Source organism: Zalophus californianus, chromosome 8, assembly GCF_009762305.2.
Source record: "Zalophus californianus isolate mZalCal1 chromosome 8, mZalCal1.pri.v2, whole genome shotgun sequence".
Lineage (NCBI taxonomy): Eukaryota > Metazoa > Chordata > Mammalia > Carnivora > Otariidae > Zalophus > Zalophus californianus.
Genome location: NC_045602.1, coordinates 93,541,541 through 93,562,960, shown reverse-complemented (window position 1 = coordinate 93,562,960; position 21,420 = coordinate 93,541,541). Strand labels below are relative to the sequence as shown.

Below are 21,420 nucleotides of genomic sequence, written 5' to 3'. Positions count from 1 at the left end.
ACCATGTGGACTTTTGGAATACATTTTCTAGAAGTAAAATTTCAGAATTCTTGTACTGCTATGAGGGAATCAAATCAATATAAACAAGCATTTTGAAATTTGGCACATCAGTAATAGTTATGCTAGCTTGGCAAAAATTTTGCAAGTCAATTCTATCAATATGGAAAAACCCAAATTGGGAGAATTTTCTGTAAGTGTATTACACCATTTTCATACTATTTTTTTCTGCTCAAATTATTTCCTTTTATGTAAAATGTTTTTTAAAAAATTAGTTCTCATTTTCCAAAAATGCATTCACACACCCTTGATAAAGATGATGCACTTGTTTGTTCAGTGGTTGTTTTTCCCCTCTGTGAAAGGGACTGAGTTTTATCATTATTATGTAAAATACCGTTTAGAGAAAGTGCAAGTTTAATTTCTAAAAACACCTTCTGAAGGATTCACTTTGCACATTCGAAAAACACCCAAACAATGAAGTGAAATGTTTCAGTCTCAGACTAATTCTAAAACTTCAAATGTGTAAAAGTTTTAGAGTCTCTGGTGACAGTTTGTGATAATTTATAAATCATGCTTTATCCGTGTTAGGTCTTTAATTTTCATTCATTTTATAAGCTAACATTCTTCAGCTTGCTTTTGGTATTTTTACTTCAATATCAGTTATTTAAATCATGAGTAAACTGAGCTGCATTGTCTTGTCATGCCAACTACTGTTAAAAAAAAAAAAAAGCCAAACCAAAATAAAACCTATACAACTTAGTGAAAAAGAAATGACCACTTGACTTTAACCAAAAAAGTACTTAAGATTCTTTTAAGTTATATTTAAATATTCATTTGAAACATAGGAAATATAAATTGGCATATTAAAGAGTAAATACATTATTTGTACAATAAAACACCAACAAAAGCGGTGTGCAACCCTTATTAAGTTGCAAATATAATGGGAAAATTATAATTCTTACTCTTTACATTCTGATTACAATTCAATAAATCACCTTATTCTCTTCCTTCTTGACATGCTTTGAAATATAGACTGATGTCAATTTTAGCAAATTCGCTTGCTTGTTCTAGTATTTTATCAAGGTATTCAAATTCAGACAGGCAAATAACTTAGAGCAAATAACAGGTCCATGGAAAGACAGCGTACATTTATTTTATCCTTTGATTTTGGAGAGCAGATTCCACATAAAAAGTAGTTTACAACCCTTCCCTCTTACGAGCTGCATCTTAGGTAGGAAATATCCTCTTTTAGAGTAATATATAAACACTCATTTGCCAAATAACGATCAAAACATTTTAAAATCGCCATTAAATTTAAAAAGCTCTATCAAGCCATATAAACAGTATTTTGATTATTTTTATTCCATTTCTCTATTACCTAAATGGCAGTAATTCCCCTGCAGTAATGTTGCTATGTGCATGATCCACCTTGAGCTACAAGTTACTTTCAATCAAACATTAATGAAATTGCACTTAAGGGGGAGGCCTTTGAAAATTAATCTCTCAAATTCCACTTCAAAAAAGGATTCATTGTTAAAGCTGGGTTGATTTTTAGAGCTACAAACACCAACAAAGTTTCCAACTTTTAAAACTCTTGAGAGCTTTGGTTAGGAACGTGGTGGATGTGGACTCAGCCAGCTTTTCGAATAATTTAGGAACTTCTGAAGGAGGAAATCACCACCTCACAGCCTCCTGGTGTCGTATTATTCAATTCCGGGGCCGTCGCTGTCCCCCCCCCCCCCCCCCCCCAGCAAAGAGGTTCTGAGGCTGCCCCTCTCCATGACCCGTTCATTAGTTTTTGATCTCCGTGTACTCGAGTCAGCTTCGGTGTGTTTTCCCCATCCGTTCTCGAAGTTTCTTACACACCCTCCGCGCCGCAGGCGGGACCCCGCCCCGGGGCGCCCGCGCGGTCACCACGTCCTGCCATAGAGCAGGTTGGCGCCAAGCACGCCGCCGCCGCCGCCGTAGTCCCCCGCGGCCGCGTCCAGGACCGCCAGGCCGCCCCCCGGGCCGTGCAGCGCGGGCGGGCTGGGCGACAGCTCCTCGAGCTCAGGCGCGGGCGTCGGGGCCTGTGGCTGCGGGCCGGCCTGGCCGGGTGTCGGCGTGCTGGCATCGTTCTGGCACGGCTTGCCGTCCTTGACCAGCACGGGCACCGCCACCCGACGCGGGGACGGCGGCGGAGGCGGCGGCGGGCCCAGGCCGCCCTCCTGCTGCAGCTGCTGCGCCGCCTTGTCCTTGGCCTGCCGCTTCATCTTGTAACGGTGGTTCTGGAACCAGATCTTGACCTGCGTGGGCGTCAGGTGGATCATGCTGGCCAGGTGCTCGCGCTCGGGAGCCGACAGGTACTTCTGCTGCTTGAAGCGACGCTCCAGCTCGTAGACCTGCGCCTGCGAGAAGAGCACGCGACGCTTCCTTCGCGGAGCCGCCGCAGCCGCATGCAACGGCGCCAGCGTCTTGGCGGCGTCCGCGATGCCCGTCAGCGACCCCATGCCGGCCACGTTCACGCCCGCCGATGGCCCCATGAACCTGGAGACTGGGGAGGGCCCCAAGGGAAGAAGCCGGGTGAGCGCCAGGCCTGCAGGGATCCCGCTCCCGCCGCTGCCCCACGCTCTTCGCACCGCGCGGGCCGCGACACCGGTGGGACCCCGGCTGGGTCCCAGCACGCTCCGCGCGCCTAGGGGCCCGGTGCCCCCGGCCGGGTCCCAGGACTCTCCGCGCGCCCCCAGCCCAGTCCCGGCACCCCCCGCGCGCCCCGGCCAGAGGCCCGGGACCCTCGGCTCCGCGCGCGCCCCGGTCTGTGACGGGCAAAGCCCGCGCCGTCCGCCTGCCCTCAGTCCCGCGCTGCCCGCCCCGCTCACTTGACGAGTAGCGCGGGTCCGGGTTGGCGCCGTACCAGCCGGTGGCCGCGGCGGCCGCGCCGCCCCGCATGCCGTCCGTGTAGGCGGGCAGCTCGCCCACGTTACCCAAGCCGCCGTTGCAGTAGCCGCCCATGGCGCCGTGCGGGAACTGCGAAACGCCAGGCGGCATGTGGTAGGTGGCGGCAGCCGCGGCCGCCGCCGCCGCCGCGGCCGCCGCCGCCGCCGCGTTGTGGCCCGCCATGGCGTGGGGTGGCTGCATGCCCGCCACCGCCGCCGCCTGCGAGGAGGGGCCGAGCGGCGGCGCACGGTAGGCAGCCGCGGCCCCCAGGGGCGCCCCCAGGCCGGGCGGCGCGCCGTCCATGGCGCCGCCGAACTTCTTGTAGGTCTCCTCGATGGGGCTCAGGATGTCGGACACGGAGAAGGGCGTCGTGTGCTTGGGGCTCAACGACATGGCTCGGCGGACGGCCAGGTAGGGGGGCCCGGGGCGGGCGCGGGCGGAACGCGGCGGCCGCTCGTCGCCGCCACCCCGGCTGCGGCGGCAGCGCCTGTGACGAGGAGTCGGCGGCGCGGCGAGCCCTCGAGCCGCGGGATCTGGGGTTTATTTTAGTCCGCCGCCAGGTTTACGACAGACTCGGGGGGCGGAGCAACGTCCCAAACGAGCAAACAATGGTCATTGACATCTTTTTCTCTACCCCCCACCCCCCGTAATGGAGGCAAAAAAGGTAAAGGGGGCAGTTGGGTGTTTCTTGAGAAGATCACCCCCCTTTGCTTTCTCCATCCTTCCCGCCTCCATCCCCAGCAGTTACCCCAACCCTCAAGCACCAGAAATAGAAACTCCGAGGTTGGCGTCGGGGCTTGACGTCAAGGACTCAGCGCTTCTTTCCGTCCAGACCGGAGTTTCCCTAAAGGGACTTTGTAGGAAAGTCCAGCATATTTGGGGAGCGGGGATGTGGTGCTGATTTGGAGGGGTTGTGCAGGGCTCGCCTGGTCCTCTACAGCGACCAACCCCTCATTCCCTCCATCATCTAAAGTGTTAAAAAAAAAAAAAAGGCTCTTGGGTCCCACCATAAGAGCGCCTGAAGAGATGAGGTACAATAACCATCCTCTGCCATTGTAGGACTTCTAATTTATGCATCTTTAGACCCTTAAGCATCATTTTGTGGGCATCCAAACGGGCACTTCCAAATTAGCTCAAAGTATCCAAATCCAAAGAAGAGAGAAAACATGCACACAGAGACACCCACAAATACACAGATACTAACTTGTAAGTATTCTGTTTTTATCTGTGGGGATGGAGGTTGGATAAGGGAAAGAGGGTACATTTTTATTTGTTAGAATGTTTCATGTTCATTTTGCACCTGTAAAGTTCTTCACAGTTTTCTTTCCTTTGCTGCTGCTCCTTTTCCTCCCCATCCTCCCTCCCTCCTTCCCTGTTTTTCTCTCTGCCCCCTCATCTCTCTCTCTAAAATAAATATTCAATTTAGGATTTATTCTCCTATCACTACAATGATCAAAAAGAAGAGAAAGAAAAAACCCTGAAAACCTAAGTATTTCTAGCTGTTTGAAATGGGTCTTTTTGTTGTCAGAAAATACATATTCAAGGAATATGAAATGGATGCAGAAACCAGGTAAAAAAGATAGTTTCTCTTGAAAAATACAAAGCCATAGATAAACTGATTTTTAAAAAACTTTGTCATTCTTTAATTTGCAAATTTATCTGCAGAGCAAAGAACTTAGACATTGTGAACTCTCCACCAAATGCTGAACACGACAAAGAATAAGACAAAAGAAGTGTGCAAAGCATAGTGACTAAATTTTGAAAACAATCTTGCAGTTAAAAAAAATGAAAATGGGAAACAAAGATACAGTGCTTAAGTTTTCCTGCATACTGGTGGGGCAGGAGAAAGAAAAACAAGGAGAATGCTTTCTTAAGCCATATTTTATTGTTTAAAAAGAAGAAGAAAAGGATGTGTGAAAACCATTCCAGGTCAACCTAACAGTACATGTCTTGAAGGCAAGAACAGTGTTACCTATTCCTTTTCCTGTTTGGTTTTAGCCCTTTGGTTGGAATGTCTTCCAGAGTTTTGTTCTTACTGTTTTAATCATTGTTTTGTTCATTTCAGTGAGTTTTGCAAAGAATCTGCCCTCTCTAGGGGTGAGGGGGTGGGAAGGGACCAGTATGATCCTCTGTGAGAACAAAGTGTCAACCAGACAAGTGTGTAGAGTAGTATTTAAAAATGCTGAAAGAACAAAAGGCAAAGTTACATGAATTGTTTGCAGTTGTCAGTTAATTGACTTAGCAAGGTTAGTATTGCTACAATTTTAACATGATGCTACTTTTACAGGTCTTTCCTGAACTTGAAATGTTTGGGCTAGGTCTTCATCCTCACCTGCAACTGGAATTGTCTATTAATTTTTAAAAATTGGTGACACACAAAGAAGCATTTATGTATGTACTTAAGTGATTGCTGGAACACTGAAAACAGCAATTTGGCTTTTAAATTTTGGCTTAATTAAAATTGTATTCTTTACTTGTACTGGCTTGAACAAAAAATAGTAGAAAGACATTTCAAACTTCTATCAGAGACAACAAGGTAAGTAAAAATACTTGTGTGATGGCATTTACGGATAAAAAAGTCCATGTGAACCATTATATTTTATTTTTCAAGTTCAAACATGTCTCAGAAATGAAACTTATTGTCATATGTTCATGTCGATTAGTTACCCAAGTTGAAGAAGTGTTTATAATTACATTTTTTCCAGTTATTATTCAGTCTGTTTTCAGGTTATACATTTCATCTTGTGTAATTTGTTTTATAGAACTACAGGATAGCAATTCACATCAAGCGGTTATACTGCAAGTTGTTGCTTATTTTTTCAGCTGTATTGAGTCCTGTTACAGGTTCATTTACATATGGAAGGATCCCGTTTTTAAATAAAAAAGCACTTTATCATATTTGGAGGCTCTCTGCAGAGAGTCACTCTGGCTGCTGGGGAGCTTGATACCCTGAATATTACTCCTTCACTGGAGGTCAGTAGTTATGAAAAAAATTCACAATCTTTAACATTTCTCATTATCAATTATTTGTGTCTCATTCTAGAAATGACATACCTTCATGCTGAAAACACTATTTGGATACATGCAGATGATGTCTAGGGGATGTATATATACATTTATATACAGACACAAATTAAAACAGTCCACTTAATATTCCATTAAAGCTTTTCATCAAATTCACTTCATCAGATTATTGTCTGTCTAAATTATGTATGGAAACTTATACTCCATAGATTCTTAAATATTATTGACTAAATTGGATTTCACAGAAATGTATTTTTAAGGAATGTTTTTTGTTCGGTTTGCTTTCCTTAAAAACAATGCTGGCACACAGAGGGGAAAAAAGCAAATACCACCAAAGGGAATACAGTGAAAAGAGATGGCCCTCCTCTCCTCCAGCCTCTTCCCTTTTCAGAGGCACTATTACCTGTTTTTTTCTGGGATGGTCTGTACAATTTGAAACATATAACCATTTTTACACACTAGGGGTAACATGTTCTATATGGTTTGGTACCTTGCCTTTTTCATAGTTTAGGTTTTTGTAATTTTACACATTACATTTAGCACTGGAAACAATAAATAAATGGATTCTGGCAGAGATAGAAAATTTTCCTAGACAAAAAGTTTCAGTAGGCTCTCTTGGCTTCTTGACAAAAATATAAAAAATGAGGTATTTATTGAAAATCTCTGATGTGTTAGTTAATTTTAAGGCTAAAGGTATTTGGCAAAAAAAAAAATCTGAAGCCTTTTCAAGATTTGGGATTTGCTGCTGTCAGAAGCTCAGAGACAGGGGTCTGAGTGATGTTGAGAAACCTGACCTATCTAGCCAGTACTTAAAGGGAAATATTTTTCTAGGTTGTTGCTTTTCTATCTAGCAAATTGATATCTAATGTGTCCCAGATTTCCTAAAAAAGACATACTGTGTTTGAAAATATAACTTTCTGTTTGATACTCAAGAAAAGTGACTTTTAGAAATGAGACACTTTCTGTATTTGTGATTAGTTTAAAATAGTTGTGAAATAATTTGATTAGTAAAATTCCTATTTTGTGGAAGTAACTTTAAAATACAGTAGGGAAGGAATAAAGAAACATGTGAGGATAGTACTTTGACGCAAAATTTGAGGTTATAAAGAGGAAATAAAACTACAGAAATAAAACAAAAGTTAAAAAAAATTATTTTAAAAAAATTTGCTGGGATGCCTGGCTGGCTCAGTCTGTAGGTGTGGGACTCTTGATCTCAGGGTTGTAAATTCAATCCTCATGTTAGGTGTAGAGATTACTTTAAAAATAAAATCTTAAGAAAATGTTTTTGCTGATTCCCATCAATTTCTGAAATTTGGTTATTTCTTTTTAGTCATAAAGGTCTTTTGTTTTAAATGTTCATTTCATTATTTTGAATCTCTTATGATAATTTTATACTTGGATTAATGTGACTTTGTTATTTGTCTTTCCCTCTTCTAATGGGTACAGCAGAGGTAGGATTTTTGCGGTACCTGCGTGCCTCCCTGCCATACTTCCCTCTCTGAATCTTCAGTCCATCTCTCCATGGTACACTGAAATGCAGCTAGGGACTCTGACTGAGGAGAAATGGTAATCTCTCTTCTTGGGAGAACAAGAGGAAGAGGCTAGAGAACTTGATACCCCTCACCTAATCCCTGCAGTCATCCTTTCATATTTTCTTCACAAAATGTAAACTTTTTGCAATTTAGCTCCTATTAAAAAATCTTGAGTTACTCTTTCTTAAGATTCAAATAGATTGAAAATAGTTTTCTGACCAATGAATATATTTTAAATTGATGATTATTAATACAATGTGAGAATGAATGGTAGGTGTTAAAGACGTTATTGTTGTTGAAATTATCGTAATAATGAGGTCCAATTGATTCCTAAAAAACAAAAACTAGAAGCCTGTCTTTCTAAGGTCAAGCTGTACAACTAGTTTTTTCAGTTTTGATAGAGAATAACATTAGGCTACACCAGGAATGTAAGTATATGAAAATTGACTAGTATGCCATAATTCTCTCACCCTAGGATTATGAGCGTGGCTAGAAATTTAAATTTTTGTGTGTTTTAAAACATTTTTTAGAGTAATGAAATACATGATAGCAGAAACAATGGCAATTTTGAAATATATTTTATATATATATATTTTTAAGATTTTGTTTATTTGACAGCACAAGCACGGTGAACAGGAGGGAGAAGCAGGCTCCCCACTGAGGAGGGAGCCCTATGCTCCATGCTTTATCCCAGGACCCTGGGATCATGACCTGAGCCAAAGGCAGCCACTTAACTGACAGAACTACACAGGCGCACCTATTTTTTATTTCCGAATAACAAGTTCACTTGTGTGTCTTACCTACATAGAAAGTTTAAGACCTTTTAGAATATAATAGCATTTCCATTGAACAATATCTTTAACATATTTTTACATGTTTTGGAACGTCATTAAATAGCTCTTTTATAAGAAAAAAGAATCCTTTAAATTTTAGGTAAAACTGTATTATTTTGTGAAAGGAGCTAGTTGTTCTAAAGGTTTAACCATATCTCTACACATACCTGATTAGAGTGCGTACATATAGCTTTTTAAAAAAAATACATATTTTTATAACATTTTTCTCACTTTCAATTTTTCTATATCTAAGGGGCTTCAGTGAATTTAATGTAAAATCTCTTTCTCTTAGCAAGTCCCATTAAAGATGTATATCACCTTGCATTTACAAATTGAATTGTGATTATATAATTGGGTATAATTGGGTTATTTGCTGCCATCACTTGAAGGAGAAATTCCAGTTTTTGACATTTTAATAAATTATTTGTTGCATTTGTTATTAATAGAGTTTTACTATATACATTTTAGAAGAAGTAACTATGATGGTAATATAATTTGAGAATAATTTGCCCAATTTTGTCCTTTTTTGTTCTGTGTACTGCTAATGTTGATGAGGTATTTGTATGTATGTGTCTGCGTTCTAGGTTGAGAACTGTGTTTGAAGCAATAGGCTAGTGTTTACCTCATAAATCAGTATGAGTTTTAGTATATTTTATTTTTTTATTTTTATTTTTTAAAGATTTTACCCACTTATGAGAGAGAGAGAGAGAGATTGAGAGAATGAGTGGGAGGAGGAGCCAAGGGAGAAGCAGACTCCCTGCGGAACAGGGAGCCTGATGCGGGACTCGATCCCAAGACTCTGGGATCATGACCTGAGCAAAGGCAGACACTTAACTGACTGAGCCACCCAGGCACCCGAGTTTTGGTAGATTTTAAACAACTTAATTGTTGGTTCAGTAATTTGCTTTAAAAAATATACATAATTTCGTTAATCTACTTTATATAGATGTTAAATGCCATAAAGAGAACAGATAAAAGTCTGTGAAGAACTGAGTGATAAAAGTTTGTGAAGTAAACTAATAATGGAATCTGACTCTTCAGTAAACCTAGTATTTATTAAGTTTTTGAAAATGAAGTACAATACTAAATTTAAAAGGTAGTTTACCATTCAGGGAATGACAACAGGTTAATACTGAGAAAGTGATTCAGACTGGTTTCAAATTGAACTAGAAATAATGGAAATTTTAGAAAAGTGCTACAAGCCACAAGCTATTGGAATTTGGCCAAAAATGCCAAATAAGAATTGCTTAAGAACATAAGTACCGGTTTGAATGAAACAAACTTATTTGGTATACAGTGTAATATAGAATTACTTAGTAGAAGAAATGTATAACATTTGGAGTAATCTCTTCCAAAATAAAAAGCGTATATATCCAAAAAAAGTTAAAAAAAAAACCAACTAAGCCATAAAAATAAATGGCAAACTTCAATGGGCAAAAACTTTTTAAAATTACACGGTAAATGGGGTGCCTGGGTGGCTCAGTAGTAGGTTAAGCCTCTGCCTTCGGCTCAGGTCAGGATCCCAAGGTCCGGGGATCCAGCCCCGAGCCCTGCTTGAGCAGAGAGGCTGCTTCTCCCTCTCCCCGCTTGTTCTCTCTCTCTCTCTCTCTCTGTGTGTCAAATAAAAAAAAATTATTTGATAGAGAGCAAGCACAACAGAGGGAGCGGCAGGCAGAGGGAGAGGGAAAAGCAAGCAGGCTCTCCGTTGAGCAGGGAGCCTGATGCGGAGCTTGATCCCAGGATCCTGGGATCATGACCTGAGCCAAAGGCAAAGGCTTTAACCAACTGAGCCACCCAGGCACCCCAAATAAGTAAATAAAATCTTAAAAAAAAATAAAATTACACAGTAAAAAAAAAAGGGAAGTTTAAAATTGAATTTACAATTAATTGTTTAAAGTTCACTTTTCAATGGGATAAATAAATTTGAACTGTGAAGGGTATATTAAGTCTGAATGTTGTGCTTAAGTTCTAGGAATTAGGTAATGAAATACTTTATAATTGTTTAATTTGTGCTTTATGTCCTTACTGTTATAAACATAAAATATGCTGAAAGATCTGAATGAAAACTTTCACATATGAAATTTTATTTTTCTATAAATAATCTGGTATGTGTGATGATTTCATCTAGAGTTAATTCTCTGAAATGTAGTATTTCTTTAGAATAATCAGTGATAGTGCATATATGACTAAGCCACCATTGTGAACATAATTGATGGCAGACTGCCTTGATGCAGCTCTTATGAACAATTTGCTGAGATTCAAAGGGTGATGGTGGAAATGGTAGTTTAGAAATTGCTTTCTAAAGACACTGGAGGATGGAAAAGGAACCTGGGGTTTCCAGTGCCCTCTGAGATCATCACATAAAACCCTGGTTTAGTAGGTACAAGTGTTTTGTGAGTGCTCTGCTCATGAAAAATAATATTTATGTGGCAAAAAAAAAAGATTATTTGGTCATGGATCTTATTTATTTATTTATTTAGATTTTATTTATTTGGGGGAGAGAGAGAGCGCAAGCTGGGTGTAGGGGCAGAGGGAGAGGGAAGAGCAGACTCTGCTGAGCAGGAAGCCCCACATGGGACTCTATCCCAGGACTCTAGGATCATGACCTGACCAGAAGGCAGACACTTAACTGACTGAGCCACCCAGGTGCCCTGGTCATGGATCTTAAGTGAACAAATCGGAGTGTCATACTATATCTGTTTGAAAAGGAGAAATGGAGAATGTTCTGTATATTCAATATTCCATGTGAGGTTGGCTTTAACTTCTTGGCAATAAGTCAATAAATGTAAATCAAACACTTTTCATACCAAGAAAGTCTAATCATGAATAGTCCTTAGCTTTCTTCTCCAAAAAGATTGTCATATTTCTTTGTGTTCAAGCAGTAAGTTGTATCTCTCTTACACAGATATTTTTAAAAAGATTTTATTTGAGATAGTGAGACAGAGAGAACAAGTGGAGGGCAGAGGGAGAGGGAGAAGCAGGCTCCCCACTGAGCAGGGAGCTCGATGCAGGGCTCTATTCCAGGACCCTGGGACCGTGACCTGAGTTGAAAGCAAATGCTTAACTGACTGAGCCACCCAGGTGTCCCTCTCTTAAGTTGATATTTTAACATAGAGACTCAGGAGGAATTAATTATGTGATGCAATAGAGCAAAGCTTAATTATATATTTATTCTTCCTCTACATTGATTCATAAAGGATATGAGGCAATTTATAAATATATTTGTGTACTCTTAACATTTAGAAAATAAAGATCCTCTGAGTAGGAAGTTAAGATATAGGTGAAAAAAAATATACAAGCCATGAAGCCTACTAAGTTCTATAGTTGGACCTCACACGAAGCTTTCTAGTGGTCAAATGAAAAAGCCAGTTTCCACTTTTTTTTTATTTTTAGGAAGAAAAAATCCTGATTCCTCAGGGAAAGAGGCATTACCTTACACTTCACTTAGAAATTCCTCATGGGGGACTTCACATTAGGGAGCACTGAATATAAAGTACTTCATAGTTCTATAGCAGATGGAGTTATTCCTTAAGGTTGGCTCACTACAGTGGCCATTCCTCAAAAATTGGAGACCTCAACCCCAAATCAGTTTAATTAAGGTAACTCTGAATGAAAGGTGGGAGCAAAATAATATGGTCCAGGTATGTAGCCTTCTGATATTCCAGGAATGAATTCCGTACTTTTCAAAGAAAACTTCCTAAAAACCACAACAATGTTCAACAATTTGGTATTAGAAGGTTCTTATACTGAGGCTAACTAAGTTACTGTGATTTATATGAATCTTACCTAATTTAGTCCTTTCATGCTAAATTGTAAGTCTAGCCTTTTTCTATAAAACCATCTAAATATAAGAAGATATATTATTACCATATTATCTTATGTTTTCTCCTTTTCACACACAAAAAATCCCCCAGAACAAAAAAATCTGGAATGAACATAGACAATTGTATTAACCAATAATTTGTCAAGTGATTACTAAATGCTTAAGAGTATCCTAAATGCTTTAGAAAATTGGGAAGAGAGCCCCTCTGATACCAGAGAGCAGAAACTTACTCTTGGCATACATATCTTGATCTTGAAACAGCACTTTTATATGTATATATGTATTACTTTATGTATTATTTCAAATTATGTATACATATGTTTATGTTTATATACTTGTGAATGTCTGTGTATGTGTATGAATGTATATATGTATGTATGAGAATACATGCCAGGTTCTAAACAGTCGATTTACTAATGAACTTTTTAGAATATAGCCCATTTGTAAGGTGAAGATAAAGCTAATACCTAAATCATGAACATTTATTAATCTTTTGCTAATGTGCTAGGCATGTTCATGAACGGTAGGTGTTTATTTCATTTAATAGTTATAATAGAAGAGAACTTAAAGTCTGATTGACATTGCAGTGAATTCAAGTTAAAAAATATTTTGAAAAGGAGTAGGGAAAGAAGTCTCAAAGAAAATTCTTTATACTGCTTTCCTGCATCTTTGCAAGGTTGATGGATCAGAATTTATGCAATCTTTGAGTAGCTATTGTTAATGAGACTATTCCTACATAGACTATTTTGATGGCTATCTAGAGAAAGTTTACAAACTTACTATTCAACTTGATGTTTGTTTTGTATACATTTTCTTTATAAGGACAGCAGAAAGTTAGGAAGCTTTAAGTGACTATAAGTAGAGTTAATAGAGCAGTGATAAAAGGTGTTTCTTTCCTATACTTACTAAAATAATTTTCTTAGAAAAATTAACAATATAATTTCTCAGGTTATAGTTAATTATAAATATTTGATTTATAGATTATAGGCATTAATTATTGATATTAGCTTCTTCTTATTAACATTATTAAAGTAATAAATAGAAACTTGATGCAAAACAAACTAAAAATACTATCTAAGTATATAAAGCAATTCTATCCAAGAGTGATACAATGTGAGCCACGTGTATGATTTTAAATTTTCTTTTTTTTTTAAGATTTATTTATTTGAGAGAGAGAGAGAATCTTAAGCAGACTCCATGCTGAGTGTGGACCCCGTCACAGGCCTAATTTCACGACCCTGAGATCAGGACCTGAGCCAGAAGCAAGAGTCAGACGCCCAACCTACTGGACCACCCAGGTGCCCCTGATTTTATATTTTCTAATAGCCACATTAAACAAATAAAAAGAAACAGGTGAGATTAAACAAAAATATATCTTATTGAACCCAATATATGCAAATATTTCAAAATACAACCAACATTAAAATTATTAAGGAGATTTTTGGTCACTAAATCTTTGTAATTTTATACTACTCATATATACATATTTCTTTATGTATCTAGATCTTATATTCATACTTTAAAAAGATATAATGATATCACATACATATTCTGACTTCCTTTTTTCACTTAATTATATTTTATGTTAATTTGCACATCAGTATCTATACATATATTCCTTGTCAGTACAAATACATGCTCTTAAGGCATTGAACATAGATGTTCATCATTCTTTCTAATGATCACGTTATAGTCTATGATATGGTTTTACTATATGTTATTTTATCAGCCCCTGTTAATGCGTCTAGGCTCTTCTCCTTTCTTCTCCTCTCTCCATCCCCAACCTTCCCCTTCTCTTCTCCCCCAACCACCTCTTTCGGTTACAAACAGTGGTGCAGTGAACACACATGCAGATCTTTGTGCACTGGTACAAATATTTCGGCAGGATAGATTTCTAGAAGTGAAATTGGGTCAGAGGTAAGTTCATTATACATTTTGGCAGATGCTGAAATTACCATCCAAGAAGGTCATCTCAGTTTACACAACAGCAGTGTATAATGTACTCTTTTCTCCCTGCATTTGTCACCAACACTAGATAATCATTAAATTTTTTTACCAGTCTACTTCAGTTTTACACACATAATGTAGTATCTCTTTAATGTTTCTTTTACTGAAGTACATTTGTTCATTTAAAAAACAAAAAGAAAGTTAGCCAAGAAATATATAAAGTGTGAGGGGGGAAAGTCCCCTGAAATACATCCAGAGATAACCAGTCTCTTTTTTTTTAAGATTTTACTTATTTATTTATTTGAGAGAGAGAGAGACCACAGGAAAAGGGGCAGAGGAGGGAGGGAGAGGGAGAGAGAGAGAATCTTAAGCAGGCTCCATGCCCAGCACGGAGCCCTATGTAGGGTCCATCTAACAACTGTGAGGTCATTACCTGAGCCAATACCAAGAGTCAGACACTTAACCTACTGAGCCACCCAGGCACCCCCAGATTAAGAATACTTAAATAAGTATTCAAGCTAGAAATCTTAGCTTACAACTCTAACATATTTGCATTTCTCTTCTTACTACTTTTCTTTGAGAGGAATATGGCATAATACAAATTGATTGTGCTTTAGAATTAGACTTCAGTTGAATCCTACTCTACCAAACTGTAAAATTTGGCTGCAGATTTTACTTAACCATTCTGAACTCAATTTTCTCATCTGTAAAAATGTGAAGGCTAGGGGTCCCTTGTTGGCTCAGTCATTAAGCGTCTGCCTTCGGCTCAGGTCATGATCCCAGGGTCCTGGGATCGAGCCCCGCATCGGGCTCCCTGTTCTGCGGGAAGCCTGCTTCTCCCTCTCCCACTCCCCCTGCTTGTGTTCTCTCTCTTGCTGTGTCTCTCTCTGTCAAATAAATAAGTCAAATAAATAAATCTTTTAAAAGAATGTGAAGGTTAGCTTAAATATGTTTAATAGCTGAAATCACATATCAGTTCCATAAAATGTTTGCTTTATTTTAGTGCTTTGTTTTGCTCTCACTGCTTTCTTTCTGAGAACAACAAAAGGACATATTTTCTAAAATACTATGTTTTATCAAAATGGTTGGAAGCCCACAATATGTCAAAGGACATAACTGAGAAGTAATGTTAGCGTAGTAATGGTTCTGGACTTGTGGAGAGATTTATACCTTTGAGGACTGAGTCTTTCCTCACCATCCTCTGGCACCTCCCCTTCACTTAATCCCCTCTTGTCCCATCACATTCTATAGCCAAAGTGTTCTCCCTTTTGGGAAAACATGAATCTTCAGGCACAAAGGAAATACCTTTCTCTTTCCTTTTGGAAGAAAATTATCTGAATAATCCTGGACTCAACCAAGCAGAAAAGTTTCTTTATTCCTTTTTTTTTTAAAAGATTTTATTTATTTATTTGACAGAGAGAGACACAACGAGAGAGGGAACACAAACAGGGGAGTGGGAGAGGGAGAAGCAGGTTTCCTGCAGATCAGGGAGCCCAATGCAGGGCTCGATCCCAGGACACTGAGATCATGACCCGAGCCAAAGGCAGATGCTTAATGACTGAGCCACCCAGGTACCCCAGCAGAAAAGTTTCTTATGCAAATAATTTGCCTTTGGAAAGTTCTGTGCCCGTGTAGAAATACCTCAAAGGTTATATCTTTAATAAAGCCTAGATGGGAACTCTACAGTACAATATATGGTATGCTACTGAAGGACACTTCTGTAACTAGAACAGTGTTTTGTATTGCATCCAGTATTGTTTGGGTGCTAAACTAACAATTACAGAATCTTTGTCTAGAGATGGAATGGCTTTTAGCCCTTTTCCACATATACATGAATACGTGCTTTACCCACTCAGTCCTTTGTTCAGTAGCATTTGTGAATTGCCCACCACATGCCAAGCTATAGATACAAAGAAGACAGAACAGGGTCTGTCCTCAATGAAGCCCTCTAGTAGGGGGCAGGGAAGGGGGAAAGAGAGGGATAAGTGAGCCAACATTTATAATTTATTTTTAAAAGTGCTATGGTAGTTACGCATAAGGTACTATGAAAGTACAAAGGAGGAACCCCTAACTCAGTCTGAGGAGAAGATGGATTGTGGAAGATCAAGGAAGGTGACTTGGCTGAAGTAATATATGGGATGAACTTTATAGATCAGGGAGTTAGAAGATGGAAATGGTATTCTAGATAAAAAAGAGCATGTTCGAAAAGGCATTTTAAGTCAATGAACATTTAGTGAATGTCTACCATGTGCCAAGCCCAAGGAAGCATGGAGTGTGTTCAGGGAATGGCAAGCAGCTGCATGTGACTGGAGTATAAGATACAAATTGGGAATTAGTGGGAGATCGACTGGAAAGTTAAGCAGGAGCCAGACCATGAAGAGCCTTATATACCATGCTAAATAGATTGGACTTTATCCATAGAGAACAACAAGACTGGATTTATGTTTTGGAAAGTCATACTGGCATTAGTATAAAGAATGAATTCAGGAATACTAATGTTGGAGGTAGGGCATCCAATTAGGAGGCTATTATAAAAATGTATGAGGGCTTAAACTAAAGCAGCAGCCATGGAAATGGAGGACAGATTTAAAAGATATTTAAGGGGTGGAATAAATAGATCTAGAAATCTAAGAGTCACCACATATGAAGCCATCTCCCTTATCCCCCATTAGCAGTTTTAGACCTGTCAACTTAGTAAATTAAAAAATATATAGCCCCATGTAGGAATTCATGCCATTAATTTCCATTTAAGCCCATATTATACACAACTATTTTTGGCTGCAGATTACAGGAACCTACCTTGAAGTAGCTTATGTGAAGAGGGGGTTTTGCATGATACTGCAGTTTGTTTCATAGACCAGAGAAGGATAGGCATGCAGCTGGATGTTAGAGACAAATGGAACCAGAAACTTAAATGTCACCAGCACACTCATTTCCTGACATCTTTCAGCATGTTGGTAGTGTTTCTCCTATACAGATCAGTTTCCTAAATGTGGCAGGAAATGGCCAGTAACAGTTCTGGGCCTCCGATTCTGTGGTTCCCTTCTCAGAGTCGTTTCTCCTTTAATCCTAACATTGGCTTGGCTGTTCACTTTGGCCACAATTCTATGATAGGCAGCTACCACTAGAACATGGGAGTCTAGATATCTATTCAAAACAGTGATTTTGTTTCCTTTGGATAAATACCCAAAAGTGGACTTGCTGGATCATATAATAGTTCTATTTTTAATTTTCTGAAGAACCCCATACTGTTTTCCATAGTGACTGCACCAATTTACATTTCCACCAACAGTGCACAAGGGTTCCCTGTTCTCCATATCTTTGCCAACACTTGTTATTTCTTGTCTTTTGATAATAGCCATTCTAACAAATGTGAGGTGATATCTCAATGTGGTTTGATTTGTATTTCCCTGGTGATGTTGAGCACCTTTTCATGTAACATATGCAAAAGATTAATATTGCTACTATAAAAGTGTCTTCCAACAAATAAGCCATTAGAGAATGGACAATTTACAAAAGAATGCAAATAACCAATAACCACCTGAAAAGGTGTTCATTCCCCAGAAGTATTAGGGATTTGCAAATTAAAACAGCCATTAGAAGCCATTTCTCTCTCCCAGAAAGATTTATAGTCTATCTAGAATTTGAGACTATAGGACCGCAAAGGCACATTGTTGATGACAGTTTAAAGTGACAAAGTTTTTTTGGTCTGAAAGTGTTGGACAAGGATACACACACACATACACTGTCCTGATGGTAGCATAATTTGTAGTATTATAAATAATATGAATTCCCATCAACAGGAAAATGCCAGGTAGTTGCTGAAAAGAGTGGAGAAGGCCAGAATTCAGCTGCATTCACAGCCATGAATAGAAATGAATGATTTTGCAGGTTGCAAAACCATACAATATAATCACATTTTGTAAAAGAAAGAAGGAAGGAAAGTATTTAAACATATACTTAAAACTTGATCATTCTGTTTATATGCCTGGAAAATTATTTGGAAAGAGTCACACCAGTTACAAAGAATTACCCCTAGGGAGCAGAAGTAGGAGAAATAAAGTGAGGAATTTTCACCTTTTAAATATGGCTGCAATTGTTAGGATTATCTGTTTTTAATATGTTAATCTTGTCTCTCCAATTATTTAACTCTGGCTCCAGATAACATCATCTCTTCCTGGTAGCACTTATCACAGTGCTGATCATTTAAATACTTGACTCTACTATTCACTTTCTTACATGGTGTCTGATTAGTAGTCTGCTGCAATTTTTATCCTTATTCCTCTATAATATAATGTTAGCCCCTATCCTCCTCTGACTTCTTAAAAGATTTTATTTTGTCTTTGGTTTTCTACAGTTTGAATTTTATATGCTTAGGTGTAGATTTTTTTAGTATTTTTCTTATTTGGTGTTCTGTCAGCTTCCTGGATTTTTAGTTTGCTGTCTGCCATTAAATTTGGAGCATTCTTGGCCATTATTTTTTCCCATTAGATCTCATAACATATTAATCACTGTCTGATAAAAAAAAATCTGTGCCATGCCTGAGTGTGGTTCTGATGCTTTTTTTGTCTCTTCAGACTGTGCTTTTTCTTGCCTTTCAACATGGCTTTTAATTTTTTTTTTGCTGACAGTCAGACATTATGTGTCAGGTAATAGTAAGTGTCAAATAGGCTTTTTAGTGTAAGATTGTAATGTTAATCTGGCTAGGATTTGGGCTGTGTTTAATGTTTTCTGTAACGGTAGGTACTGGAGGCTTCAAATTTCTCTAGTGTCCTTGCTTTTGGCTCTCCTGTTGTTATAGGGCTTAACTAAGGACTCTCTCTTAAATAGAATCTGTTTCTTGAATCTCTTTCAGCTATAATCCACTGATTCTAATAGAGCCCTGACAGTGTGGTGGTAAAATGTGGGTAAGGGAAGTATTCTGTAATCTTATTATTAAATCTCAGTCTTTTAGTGGATCACTTCAGAAGTGTCTCTTAGCTCCCCACAATTTCTGGTGAGGCAGGAAACCTAGAGAGGGCTGGAGTTGGAGAAATTCTCTTCCCTCAGATTGGATAAGTCTCTGGTAAAGTCCTTCCCCCTGGAGAGTGGGCATCTGTAGGGGAATTCCCTGTGTGTATTTAACAATGTCACTTTTCCCCTTCCCCTGCCACAGTGTTGAGGAAATCTTTCTTGGCTTTTTACCATAAGAAGTTGGTGGGGACCCCCCTCCCTGCCACAAAAAGTGTAAACCCCACTAAGGCTAAGCCCCCAAGAGATTATCATTGTTTTGCCAGTCTGCCCTCAGCCTCCAGAAGTTAATCAAATTTACCATTTAAGGGTCCCTACCAGTTTATGGCTTTAGCATTTCTGCTCCAGGCAAGCAGATAGTTGTGACACTCCAGGTTTTCCATCTTGCCAGATTTCAAGGTAGCACATAGCCTTGCATCCTCAGTTTTCTAATGGGTACAAGAAAAACCATTGCTTTTCAATGTGTTCAGTTTTTTGCTTATTGTAAGGAGAGTTATGACTTCCAAATATTTTGCATGTTTTAGGTGATATGTGCTAAACATTTAGTAGCCACTAAATTATATTAGACTGTAGAATTTTGTATATTTACAACTTTTTTGTTCTGCAAATTGCCAGCTTACATAAAAGTTTTTAAATGAAAAATTAAAGCCATTTTCAAATATTTAGAGAGTTATAATATGAAAGATTAGATTTATTCTCAGTGGCATCGAAAGATCTAGTAGAAATTTTATATATGTAGGCAGATCTTAATATAAGGAACTTTTAGGAAAATTATTCAACAATGTTGACATATAGGTTTATCATTTGAAAATCCATTTCTAATTGTGAATTGATTTGGGAATGTCAGTAAGTCTTTCCTACTCCCATGGGTGAATATGTGGAAGCAGAAGCTAAGTGACAAATCTTCAGGTACTTGCAGTAAAAGAAAAACTATCTTGGATGAGAGATGGTCCTATATAGCTTCTGATGAGGAGATTCTTTGATTCTCAGTGTATCTTTTAAGCCTCCCAAAGGAGAAAAAGTCCACTCCTTTTTCAATTTTTGTCTAAATAGAGTTTAAATCCATTTACACACTTGTAATGTGATGGCCTTTGAGGAAGCTGATGTAGAGTGTCCTGAACGCCGTTCCGGGCTTGCAGCTAAGGGCTAGGCATGGAACCCATCTGCAGCAGGATGCCCCAGTAGTAGCCATGCCTCCAAAGGAGACCCCAGTGGGCAAACTTGCATGTATGTGTAGTGCTGAGCTGTCTTGACATTGTTCACAAGGGTGCCTATGAAGTAGAGGAGAAAGAAAATGCCTTTGTACAAGCTCCTGTGAAGTGACTTTCCCCTTATGCAGGAACTTATGTTCAGGGAAGAGATAGGCTCAACATGTCTTAAAAATTTATCCACATTGCTGGGAAACTGCTTTATGTAGCATGCTTGCTGCAAATACAAAGCCCATGTGTAGCATGGCTATTTTGTATTGCTTTTGCACTAAAAGCTTTATTGTTAATGAAAAAGAGGGAAAGACCTTGGTTGGTTGTTTTACATCTTAGTGTTTTATTTTGAAGAAATAGTCATGTTTCCAAAGGTTAAAAAATAAGGTCTTTAAAAAGTTGTTTTCAAGGGCTAAGAAATATTTTGAAATAATAATGTTTCTGAATTGTATATAATTCATGGTTTCTGAACTCTATACAATTCATTGGTTTTCCCCCCCTACTGATGAACTCAAGATATATTTATGAATATATTTTCTCATTTTATTTTCCAGGAACCACTTATGTTGACTTCAATATACTTATTATAGAACTGGGCCCAGAAAATTTAAGTTTTGCCCAAGTCACATTTGATGTTAGTAGCAGAGTTCATAGGTTTTATATAAAGTGATTCTTTCCTAACACTCATAATCTTAAAAAAAATTAAATTATAATTTGTAAACATTAAAATTCATTCTTTTTAGTGTTTAGTTCTGTGAGCTTTGACAAAGGCATACAGTCATATAACCACCACCACAATTAAAATATAGAATATTTCTTTGGGGCACCTGAGTGGTTCAGTCGTTAAGTGTCTCCCTTCGGCTCAGGTCATGATCCCAGGGTCCTGGGATCGAGCCCAGTATTGGGCTCTCTGCTCTGCAGGAAGCCTGCTTCTCCCTCTCCCACTCCCCCTGCTTGTGTTCCCTCTCTTGCTGTCTCTGTCTGTCAAATAAATACAATCTTAAAAAAATAAAAAAAATATAGAATATTTCCATTAACCAAAAAAATTCAATTGTGTCCTTTTAAAGTATGTTTTATTTATTTATTTTATTTATTTATTTGACAGAGAGAGACAGCAAGAGAGGGAACACAAGCAGGGG

The 21,420-nt window shown here is 38.8% G+C and overlaps 1 protein-coding gene and 1 long non-coding RNA gene across 3 annotated transcripts; one reads left to right on the top strand and one right to left on the bottom strand.

Annotated features, from left to right (window-relative positions):
• Positions 1–1,045: 1,045 nt before the first annotated feature.
• NKX2-4 (NK2 homeobox 4) lies at positions 1,046–3,509 on the bottom strand. Its single transcript, XM_027624317.2, has 2 exons — positions 2,856–3,509; positions 1,046–2,530 (listed from the first exon to the last, which is right to left on the bottom strand). The coding sequence occupies exons 1-2, from the start codon at positions 3,304–3,306 to the stop codon at positions 1,908–1,910; spliced, it is 1,074 nt and encodes a 357-aa protein (XP_027480118.1). The 5' UTR covers positions 3,307–3,509; the 3' UTR covers positions 1,046–1,907.
• A 5-nt stretch (positions 3,510–3,514) lies between these two features.
• Positions 3,515–13,337, top strand: LOC113938747. 2 transcript variants are annotated; one of them, XR_003524959.1, is made up of 4 exons: positions 3,515–4,119; positions 4,340–4,483; positions 4,579–5,886; positions 13,281–13,337. It is a non-coding gene; the product is annotated as an uncharacterized LOC113938747 (long non-coding RNA). The 2 variants fall into 2 exon arrangements; XR_003524958.1 differs by having other exon boundaries at positions 4,340–5,886.
• Positions 13,338–21,420: the final 8,083 nt, after the last annotated feature.